We start from the raw sequence: 12,225 nt of genomic DNA, 5'->3' as shown, positions 1-12,225 counted from the left end.
CTTATTTAATTTTCGAAATATTCAAGTGCATTGATTAAAATGAAACATCCTGTTTGTAAAAGATATATTAATTTCTTTGTATTATAATATGAATTTGTATTATAATGTGAATTTAAACCAGTAGCAAAAGATAACTAAAAAGTTTTACTTTTTAAATGGCGAAGTTAGTTCAGATATAAGCAGATAAAATAAGCAGCTATAAATTATATTAACAAGTACTTATTAGCTTTGTTAATTTAGTGTAATAATTAAGTAATATAGTAGATATGTTACACTTTTTACAATATGAATTCAAAAAGACGAAATTAAAAACAATTTTAATACAAGTTAAAAATATAATTATTCCTAATTATATTAAGAGATAATTGGAATACGAATTTCAATAGTACTCTTCTTTTTACGATCGTGATACTTCACTGAGATCTCTTCTGATGTTCCGATACGCATGTGCAAAAATTGACAGGTTTATCAACGCTGCGCGTTGCGCGTGTTTATACATATGCACGTATGTATAGCAATAATGAAATATCTCTCGAAAGTGATGTGTTTTATAGGAAGGTGAAAGTGCCGATAGTTACATAATACGCCGGATATAATAAATATGTGCCTTGTGAACTTCATCAAACTTATTAAGGCCTAGTTGAGCGAACGTGTGCAAATCATGAGCCGGTACGCTGCATTACTGGTGCTCGAAGCATTGACACTTCAGTTAGGAATCTCCGTCGAAAAACCTGCGCCACATGTCGGTAAGAATCGATGTTTCATTTCATCTCTGATGCTATGAATATTTCGAGGCAATTTTCTGATCAATCGGCAGGAATTTTTGTTCTGATAGATAACTCGATTATTTCAAAGTATGTCTCATTTGAATTGTTGAAGTGGATGACATGATTTGTTCTTTCATAATTTTTATTCTGCTTCTATTTGCGATTTTTCGCCGCTTATTGCTGATTTTGTGTCATTTATTTGCCATTTTTGCTTTATATTTTTATCAAGTTTGCTGATATAACCTTTGGTCTACTCTGAGCCCATAAAAGCAGAATTAGAAAAAGAAGAATTCAAAGCATTTGTAACATCAAGCATAATGGATTACGAATTTGTGTTTATATTAATCAATAAAATATTTAAGCTTGACGTCTAATTCTTTCTTTTTTTTTTTTGTTTCTTTCAGCCATTATAGGGGGTGGCATTGGTGGTGCATCTACTTTACATTTTCTTTCCGAGTTATTGAATGGAAATTTGGAGATCGATTTGTATGAGGCAAAGACTGTGGGAGGACGATTGGCAACCATCAAAATTGATGGAGATGAATTTGAGGCTGGTGGTTCGATTATACATCCTAAGAATATGTATATGCAAAGATTTGTTAAACTTTTGGGTAAGCCATTTTTTGTTTTTATAGTTCAATTATTACTTTTGTATATGAATGAATACATAATATTAATGAAGATTTTTTTGATTCTTAGGTTTAGAACACAGTTTTCTTGATGATCAGAAATATGGTATATGGAATGGAGATGAGTTTGTTTTCACAGAGAGTAATTGGTCTATAATTTCGCTGCTGAAGCTGTTTTATAGATATGGTTTTCAGCCATATAAACTCAAGAGGTATTTAAAAATTACATAATAAAATATCAGAAAAGGAAAAATAAGATTTTATTTTGAACAGACATGTAGAAAACATGATCGAAGATTTTGTGAAGATATATGATCTGCAAGATGCTGGGCAATCTTTTGCCAATGTTACTGACCTGCTATCAGCTATGAATAAGGCTTTCCCGAATTTATTACAGATATCTATAAGAGATAAGCTTTTACATATGGGATTTACAGAAAACTTAATCAATGAGTTAGAACAAGCTACTATTATAACAAATTATGGTCAGGAAGTTGATGTACATAGTTTCGTTGGTTTCATATCCTGGGCTGCGAGTGGTGACTTATGGACTGTCAAAGGTGGAAATAAAAGAGTAATGTATCATTAACTTATTACATATATTTTCATCATTGATGAAATATGTTTAAAATAAAAGATTGAATTTTAGGTACCAGAACATCTTGTTTACAGAACTAAGAATGTAAATGTAATGCAGAATCGTGTTACAAAGATTCGCAATTTAGCAAACATCAATAATTCGAGCCGATACGAAGTGACTTACACAAATAAAGGTAGGATAAGCAAATGTAAATTTTAACTGATAAACATTTGAGTTGTGTGTTAAATGTATAAGCTATGTATTACAGATGGCACAGATTCAATAACATCGAATTATGATATCGTAATTATCGCCGCACCGCTTACAAAGGACCAAGCATCTCAGATAGAATTTATCGGATTTCCGGATAATTTAATGTTTCCAGGAAGTTATCAAATAACACATGTGACGTTTGTCAAAGCTAATCTCAATCCAAAGTATTTTGGCTTGCAAGAGATCTTGGATGGTATTTTAAGTTGCAATCCCAACAAAACGAAAATCAGTACGGTTGGGGCATTGGAGTCTGTTGACGGTTTGGCTAAGAAAAATCCACGAGTTTGGAAGATCTTCAGTAGAAAACCTGTGGAATCAAGTCTTATACACGACATGTTTTCTAATGTATGAATTTTGCTGCAACTATTTTAGGCAAAATATAAAAAGAACTTATTTTGATATATAATAATTTTTTGTAGGTCATTGAGAAGAAGGAAATTGCTTGGAAGGCATATCCTCGTTATTCAACAAATTTGAATTTTAATAATTTTAAGTTGCATGATGCATTGTATTATGTCAATGCTATAGAGTGGGCTGCGAGTGCCATGGAGATGAGTGCGATAGCTGGCAGAAACGTGGCTATTTTAGCGCACAATGATTTTCTTCAAATGCAAGGTTTAAACGAAGAAGCCATTAAAGATTCAACTAAAAAATTACATGTATCTACAGAATTGTAGTGATATTATTTTTTTGTTTGTTAATAAATATTATTAATGAATTTTACATTAAGGACAAAGATAAGATTATTTTTGTGAAATAAATGTAGTAAGATAAAAGAAGTGATAAAAAAAAAAATGAACGTAAAATCTAAAGAAGATTGCTAATAATTTGTGATAAGAATTAATATTAACACAAGATGTCATTATTTATCTAAATTTAACTCATATGTTAAACTTCACTTATATTTGCATTTTTAATTTACTGGACATATTTAGGGCCTTTTGCATTGTAATCTTTTTGTTCAAAATAAAAAGAAATTATAAAAATTGTACAAATATTTTTGATCAAGAGTCTTAATATCTAATAATTACATTTTAAACTTATATTAATTAAAATCCAATAATGACAATGTAATGAAATAAATATTAAAAAAGGAAATTTTTACAGGAAAATTTTTAAAAGGAAATATTTTATATATGAAAATAAAGAAAATAAAGAAATAAAGAAAAGAAAGAAAAAATATATTAAAATAAAGAATAAAATAATTTCTAAGTATAACATTATAATAGTTTTTTTTTATAAAGATTATAATCTAATTATTACTGCATTAAATAAGATATTCAAAAATATAAAGTTCTATTAAAAAGTAGCAAACTATTTCATTCTACTACAAATCTGACAAATCTGACTAATTATTACTGCATCAAGTAAGATATTAAAAAATGTAAAATTCTATTAAAAAATAACAAACTATTTCATTCTACCACAAATCTGACATCCCATCTAGTATCCCATCATATGTTATATAAATGGTTTCAATAAACTCTAAAAGATTCAGAATTTTATATCTTTAATAGATTCTGAAAAAGTAATTTATAATTATAATTTATAATAAATTTATATGGTATAGTCTGTCTTATGTAAATGGGATAGCATTTGTTTTAACTACTATGTCAGTCTTTTTGGATAGACTTGCAATATAATTAATCAAAGTCAAAGAGAACTTATATATTATATTTCTTTTAATAAATTGATAATTATGCAATTTAATAATATTAATCTTTTATATCATTTTAATTTTTGATATTCTAAAAAAATGTCCTACATTATATCTTTGCGAAAAATTATAATTTAATTTATAGAGCGCAAATTCCTTTCTTTTAATACAAAACATTTGAAAACAATCAAAATCCTATTGCAAATGCTTTAAAACATTTTAAATGCGATCACTTGGGCGCTTCAAAATGTTCTAGCAATACAACGTTAAAATGATACTCGTTCTGTCTTTCTCTAACGTGTGTATGTTCATCTTAATTTAGGTGTAAAAAATAAAATATAGAGTGCGAGCAACGCGAACAAATTCTTATTAATTATTTAGGATGAAACAAGATGAATTTAAATATCTACAAAATTTAATAAGTTATTGTCGAAATCTAGTAAATTTTTTCACTTTTGCAATTTTCACTTTGTTTCAAGATATAATTTGTTAAATAATGACATATACTCAATATCTTCAATTTTTTTTATTAGATTAGATAGATTAGATACAGATGCTGTTTATCTTTTCAAAAAGAAGGAGCAAAAATTATATAATACTGTTACACTATTAATCCTTTTTCACGACACAATTGTCACAACGATCTTCAATGATAGTCGCTCACAAAGTAAGCGCAATGAGAGGACCGATCAGCGTCGCGAAGAAGCGGCAATACCACTTTGAGAAATGCGAGTATTTATATGCGAGTATCTTCTTTTTGATATGCCTTTTTATATATACAGGGTGTGCCAAATCAAGCAGTCATATGCAGATAGAGCAGACTAAACTGAAGCGAAAAGTCCTGTACTATTTTGCGATTTTTGCAATAGTTAACGAATTATTAATTTATAAAAATTTTGAAATTACAAGCGCGCGGTGAGATAGGACGCCCTCCAGTAAAGCACGCGTTGCCGTCGCTAGGCACGCGTGGAGTTGTTGATTACAAGTGGCAATTACGCTTTCATCTACATATGTTACATGCGTTTAGCATGCTTCCTGTATATAGATAGATTTATTTTTTAATATAACCTTTATACAGGATGTTCCAAAACTGACGCATTTCCTTTTAAGAGCAGATTATATATATATATATATATATATATATATATATACAGGGTGTTTCATTTTTATTTTGATATGATCGATTATCTCGCGAATCGATGATTTTATTGAAAAATTTTTCGTTGAATGAAAGTTGCTTGGCTTGAAGGGGAACACATGATGGAAATATGGATTTTGACCTTGAGTGACCTTGTCAAAATTAGGTCAAGGTCATTAATGTTTTTTTAAATGGAAACCCCTATTTTTTATTACATATTCTTGTAGTTTGTCTCAAGAGCTTTCCAAAACACTATAATAAAGTTACTTTTCGTTAAGTACTTGTTAAGTTATAAGGCAAGACCGATCACTGATCCGACCCACTAAGGCGCATGCATATATATATATATATATGTGTATGTATATATATATATATATATATATGTATATATATATACATATATATATACATATATATATATATATATATATATATATATATATGCATGCGCCTTAGTGGGTCGGATCAGATAATATATTATATATATTATCATATATATAATATATATATGATAATATATGGACAATTTTTTTCCATTTCTTCAAACATAACTTTTTGAAACAATGCGAAGATTATGCTTTTAATTATTCTTGTTTTCTCATTATTATTATTATTATTTTTCTCATACCAAACAAAAATTTTGCAAAAGAAAAAACTAATACGAACATATTTCGTATATATTTATATATATTTATATATATTTATATATGTTCTTGAATAAAAATTTTTTTGCTGGAATGTGGATACGAAAGCCCAAGTAGGATAAGCTAAAGAAATGAATTTGAATGAAATAAATAAATAATTAAATTAAAATGTATTATCTTTATTAGACTCACCGTAACGGTTATAATTTAATTTAAATCGTATATTATGTGCATTTTGTATATTTAAAATATTTTATATATAAAAAAATTTTACCTTATAAAAACTATCTTGATATTTTAATTTTCGAAATATTCAAATGTATTGATTAAAATGAAATATCCTGTATATTAAATATATTATCTTCTTTGTAATAGGAATTCAAAAAGAGCCAGTAAAGAAAATTAAAAATTTTTATTTTTTAATTTTAGATGGCGGAGTTAGTTTAGATAAAATAAGTAGCTAAATAAATATTAATAAGTATTTATTATCTTTATTAAACTTGTTTACTAATTAAGTAATATATTAAATATGTGGGAGCATCCCAGATGCGCACATTTTCAATCGGACACACCACTTACATCATGCCTAGGAATTTTCTAATGAATTTTCACCTATCAAAAATTTTTTTATTTAATCGACCAATCGGCAATGTGTCCGATTGGATCTCACCCAAATATGTTTGTAAAATGAACGGTAAAAGTGGATAAAATTTTATAAATATCTGCTTTGTGCGGTCAAGTCCAAGTGAGGTGATGGAAAAGGATAAGAATTCTTAGGTGATGTTGGTCCAGGAAAGGGCGTTTAAAGGATAGTTTAAAGGATAGTAATCAAGTCCATGAAGGGAAAAACTGAAGTGATTTATCTGAAGATAAGAAAATATTTAATTTACAGCTCTGAGAAGCGAAATTAGCTTCGAAGAGCGTACCAGCTCAGAAGGGCGCACCAGTTCCGAAGAACGTACTAGTTCCGAAAAACGTATTGGCTCCGAAGAGCGCATCAGAATATTACTATCACTAGCAGAATAATAATTTTCCGTAGAAAATCCGTCTCAATTACGAACTTCATAGAATGGCTTTAGATAACAAAAAAAAAAAAAAACGATAAGCAATAGAACAACTTATCGAATACATAAAACAAATCGTCGTCGACTTACAAATTTTAAGAACACGTCTGAAATGCTTCGTAACTATAAACAGAATGAATGTCGAGAAGGAGTAAATAAAATAAAATGTGTTGCAAATAATATCTACGCAACGCAAAGACAAGCGCGCTTCTCCATTTTCTGATTACTTGAGAGATTCGTATTGCCAGTGACCGTATTAATTTTGACCAACGCTAAAGAATTGTCCTTGATTCTTTAACATATTATATTGTCCTTTTTACAATATGAATTCAAAAAGAAGATGTTAAAAACAATACAAGTTAAAAATTAAAAATTTCTGATTATATTAAGAGATAATTGGAAATACGAATAGTACTCTTCTTTTTACGATCGTGATACGTCACTGAGGTTTCTTCTGATACGCATGTGCGAAAAATGATAGATTTATTAACACTGCGCGCGCGTCGCGCGTATCCACAGATGCGGAGATATGTACGGAGATGCGAATATTTGTCGAGAGTGATGTGTTATTGAAAGGCGAGAGTGCCGATAATACGCCGGATATAATAAATATATGTACCTTGTGAAATTCATCGAACTTATTAAGGCCTAATCGAGCAAACGTGTGCAAATCATGAGCCGGTACGCAGCATTACTGGTGCTCGAAGCATTGATACTTCAATTAGGAATCTCCGTCGAAAAACCTGCGCCACATGTCGGTAAGAATCGATCTTTCATTTCATGGTCTCTTTGATGCTGACGAATATTTTGAAGCAGTTTTCTGATCAGTCGGTAGGGATTTTTATTCTGATAAGTAACTTGAATGTTTCAAAGTATGTCTCATTTGAATTGTTGAAGTGGACATGATTCGTTCTTCCATAATTTCTGTTCTGTTTCTATTTGCGATTTATCGCCCTTTATTGCTTTTGTGTCACTTATTTGTCATTTTTGCTTTATATTTTTATTTTGCCTTATATTTATATTTTATTTAACTTTGCTGATATAACCTTTGTCTACTCTGACAAGGGGAAGGCGCGGACTTGGGATCATTGATTTTGAAAAGGCTTATATATGTTAAAGGACTCTACTAGAGTTGCGTTCGGGGAGTGCGCTATTAGCACTATCACATCATTTCATCTTTATTGCTATATGTAAATTAAGGATAGAATGATGTGATAGTGATATTCTAATAGGACGTTCCCCGAACGCCTAAAAGAGCAAAAAGATAGGACATACTCAACTAGGGTTGCCATCCGTCCTCTTTTTCCCGGACATTGTCCTCTTTTTTAGGGCGTCCGGGGACGTCCGGGGGGATTTTTTGAAAGCGTCCGGAGTTTCAAGAAATCTTCTAAATATTTTGTTTTGATTCCTCTCGCATTACTCTGCGTTACCAAATAGCATAGATATCACATAAAAGAGTTAAAATTTTTTAATTTTAATACCTAATAAAACTTAAACTAAATCTATAATAAAACTTTTTATTTTAAATCAAAATAGTCTGTATTTATTTAGTATTCAGTTCAAATTTCTTTTTGCTCTGAATGCTAATAAACAATTAAATGTGAAATAATGATTCATTTACTGTTCTAATCAATTTTATTAATTTAAGCGCATTTTTGCTTAGAGTTGCAACCGAAATGTCCAGGGTTTTGGCTTGTAAGTCCTAGTTTTGAAAATTTTAATAGGGTGACAACCCTATATTCAACTGATTTTGAGAAAAATTGATTTAAAGTTTATAATGTTTCTTATATACCGGCTGCGTTAATCCCATTATTGCCAAGATCGGGTAGATCGGACGCTCGGCCCTGTACTACCAATATGTCAACCCGGGTTCGATTTCTGCCTATTATATTTTTTTTTAACCTAGAAAATATTTATTATATTATTATGTTAAATATGTATTATATTATTACATAATATATATATATTCCCTTGTGAGCCAATAAAGTTGCGGTTTGACCATTGAGTGGATAGGACGTCTTTTGTCGCCACACGAATTTTTGTGTTGCATCATGCAAATTTTTAAGAATAAAGAGAATGTTAAACGTGGACAAAGAGAAAATTAAACTAGTATAGAAGAATATAGACAAATTTATAAAGGGTATAAGCAAGAAAAAAAGGGGGAAAAGAAGGGGAGATAGAGGACCTGTGTTATGTAACCCTTTGAAAGTTGAAGACACGTCAGGGCTATACCTGGCACTCGCCATCCAGAGAGAACTTTAAAAATCAAAACTGAGCCAATAAAAGCAGAATTAGAAAAAAAAAGAATGCTTGAAAGCATTTGTAATATCAAGCGGATTTCGAGTTTCTATGTGTTTATACTAATTAATAAAATATTTAAGCTTGATATTTAATTCTTTCTTTCCTTTTTTTGGTTTCTTTCAGCCATTATAGGGGGTGGCATTGGTGGTGCATCTACTTTACATTTTCTTTCCGAGTTATTGAATGGAAATTTGGAAATCGATTTGTATGAGGCAAAGACTGTCGGAGGACGATTGGCAACCATCAAAATTGATGGAGATGAATTTGAGGCTGGTGGTTCAGTTATACATCCTAAGAATATGTATATGCAAAGATTCGTCAAACTTTTGGGTAAGCATGTATGAGTTTTTTATTCTTTTATTTCAATTATTACTTTCGTATATGAATGAACATTAATGAAGATTTTTTGATTCTTAGGTTTAGAACACAATTTTTTTGATAATCAGAAATATGGCATATGGAATGGAGATGAATTTGTTTTCACAGAGAGTAATTGGTCTATAATTTCGCTGCTGAAGCTGTTTTATAGATATGGTTTTCAGCCATATAAACTCAACAGGTATTTAAAAATCATAATAAAATACAGAAAAGGAAAAGTAAGATCTTATTTTTTTTTTAACAGATATGTAGAAAACATAATGGAAGATTTTCTGAAGATATATGATCTGCAGGATGCTGGGCAATCTTTTGCCAATGTCACTGAACTGCTATCGGCTATGAATAAGGATTTCCCGAATTTATTACAGATATCTATAAGAGATAAACTTTTACATGTGGGGTTTACAGAAAGATTAATCAATGAACTAGAACAAGCTAGTATTGTAGGAAATTTTGGTCAGGAAGTTGATGTACATAGTTTCCTTGGTTTCATATCCTGGGCTGCGAGCAGTGATGCATGGGCTGTCAAAGGTGGAAACAAAAGAGTAATGTATCATTAACATATATCTTCATTATTGATAAAATAATGAAGTAAAAGCTTAAAGTAAAAGACTGAATTTTAGGTACCAGAGGATCTTATTTACAGAACTAAGAATGTAAATGTAATGCGGAATCGTGTTACAAAGATTCGCAATTTAGCAAACATCAATGATTCGAGCCGATACGAAGTGACTTATACAAATAAAGGTAGGATAAGCAAATGTAAATTTTAACTGATAAACATTTGAATTGTGTGTTAAGTGTATGAGCTATGTATTACAGATGGCACAGATTCAATAACGTCGAATTATGATATCGTAATTATCGCCACACCGCTTACAAAGGACCAAGCGTCTCAGATAGAATTTGTTGGATTTCCGGATGACTTGGTATTTCCAGGAAGTTTTCAAACGACACACGTGACGTTTATCAAAGCTAATCTCAATCTAAAGCATTTTGGCTTGCAAGAGACTTTGGATAGTATTCTAAGTTGCAATCCCAACAAAACGAATATCAATATGGTTTTGGCATTGGAGTCTGTTGATGGTTTGGCTAAGAAAAATCCACGAGTTTGGAGGGTCTACAGTAGAAAATCTATGGAATCAAGTCTTATACACGATATGTTTTCCAACGTATGACTTTTGCTATAAATATCTTAGGCAAAATATAAAAAGGACTTATTTTGATATATAATTTTTTGTGTCTAGATCATTGAGAAGAAGGAAGTCGCTTGGAAGGTATCTCCTCATTATTCAACAAATTTAAACTATAATAATAATTTTAAGCTGCATGATGCATTGTATTATATCAATGCAATTGAATGGGCTGCGAATGGCATGGAAATGAGTGCGATAGCTGGCAGAAACGTGGCTATTTTAGCGCACAATGATTTTCTTCAAATGCATGGTTTCAACAAAGAAGTCATTAAAGATTCAATTAAAAAGTTACGTGTATCTACAGAATTATAGAGATATTATTTTTTGTTAATATATATTATTAATGAATTTTATATTAAGTTGTTAATATATATTATTAATGAATTTTATATTAAGGACAAAGATAAGATTATTTTTGTGATATAAATGTATTATAAAAGAAGCGATAGCAAAGAAATGAAGATAAAATGTAAAGAAAATTATTAGTAATTTATGATAAGAATAAATATGAATATAAAAGATATAAAAGATATCATTAACTATCTAGATGTAATATGTTAAACTTCGCTTATATTTACATTTTTAATTTACTTGACTATATTTAGGGCCTTTTGCTTTGTAATCTTTTAGTTTAAAATAAAAAATTATAAAAATTGTGCACTATAAATATTTTTGATCAAGAATTTTAATGTCTAATAATTACATTTTAAACTTATATTAGTTAAGATTAGTTAAGATGTTAAATAAGAAATAATGACAATGTAATAAATGTAATAAATGTTAAAAAAAGAAATTTTTTATGAGATATTTTATATACGACAAAATATATTAAAGAACAATTTGTAAATATAATAATATTATAATAGTTTGTTTTATAAAGATTATAAACTAACTAATTATTACTGCATCAAGTAAAACGCTCAAAAATGTGAGGTTTTATTTTAAAAAATAGCAAACTATTTCATTCCACTGTAAATCTGACATCTCATATGATACCCCATCATATATTATATAATAGTTTCAATGAACTCTAAAAGATTCAGAATTTTATATCTCTAATAGATTCCAAAAAAATAATTTATAATTTATAATAAACTTATATATAATCTTATGTAAATTGAATAGCGTTTGTACTGTGGCTGTGTTTCGACATTCACTGTCAGTACTGAAAATTTATAATATACGTGACCTTATAAAATCTATAATATACGTGAAATTATATATTTTCAGTACTAGCAGTGAATATCGGAATGCAGCTTGTGTTAGTCTTTTTGATGGACTTGCCATATAACTAATCAAAGTCAAAGAGAACTTATATATTATGCTTTCTTTAATTAAATGCAATTTAATGATATTAATTTTATTAAGAATCTTTGATATCAATTTAATTTTTAATATTTTAAAAAATGTTCTACATAATATTTTCTTGCAAAAAATTATAATTTAATCTAGAGAGCGCAGATTTCTCTCTGTTAATACAAAATTGGAAACAATCAAAATTCCATTGTAAATGTTTTGAAACATTTCAACCGAGCGTTTCAAAATATTCTAGCAATACAATGTTGAAATTTATGATGTACGTATCATACTGATAACAT

At 29.2% G+C, this 12,225-nt stretch overlaps 2 protein-coding genes across 2 annotated transcripts; both read left to right on the top strand.

The window, feature by feature from the left end:
• Positions 1-458: 458 nt before the first annotated feature.
• LOC105431014 (prenylcysteine oxidase 1-like) lies at positions 459-3,235 on the top strand. The gene is made up of 7 exons (XM_011644908.3): positions 459-746; positions 1,172-1,378; positions 1,467-1,608; positions 1,670-1,970; positions 2,046-2,169; positions 2,245-2,594; positions 2,669-3,235. The coding sequence occupies exons 1-7, from the start codon at positions 662-664 to the stop codon at positions 2,924-2,926; spliced, it is 1,467 nt and encodes a 488-aa protein (XP_011643210.2). The 5' UTR covers positions 459-661; the 3' UTR covers positions 2,927-3,235.
• A 3,892-nt stretch (positions 3,236-7,127) lies between these two features.
• On the top strand, positions 7,128-11,420 carry LOC112552187 (prenylcysteine oxidase 1-like). The gene is made up of 7 exons (XM_011644906.3): positions 7,128-7,510; positions 9,177-9,383; positions 9,471-9,612; positions 9,676-9,976; positions 10,055-10,178; positions 10,254-10,603; positions 10,679-11,420. The coding sequence occupies exons 1-7, from the start codon at positions 7,426-7,428 to the stop codon at positions 10,937-10,939; spliced, it is 1,470 nt and encodes a 489-aa protein (XP_011643208.2). The 5' UTR covers positions 7,128-7,425; the 3' UTR covers positions 10,940-11,420.
• Positions 11,421-12,225: the final 805 nt, after the last annotated feature.

The sequence above is a fragment of the Pogonomyrmex barbatus genome, unplaced genomic scaffold (genome assembly GCF_055798465.1).
Source record: "Pogonomyrmex barbatus isolate J1 unplaced genomic scaffold, ASM5579846v1 scaffold17, whole genome shotgun sequence".
Lineage (NCBI taxonomy): Eukaryota > Metazoa > Arthropoda > Insecta > Hymenoptera > Formicidae > Pogonomyrmex > Pogonomyrmex barbatus.
Note: the sequence above shows the minus strand (reverse complement) of the source record. Positions and strands in the feature narration are given on the sequence as shown.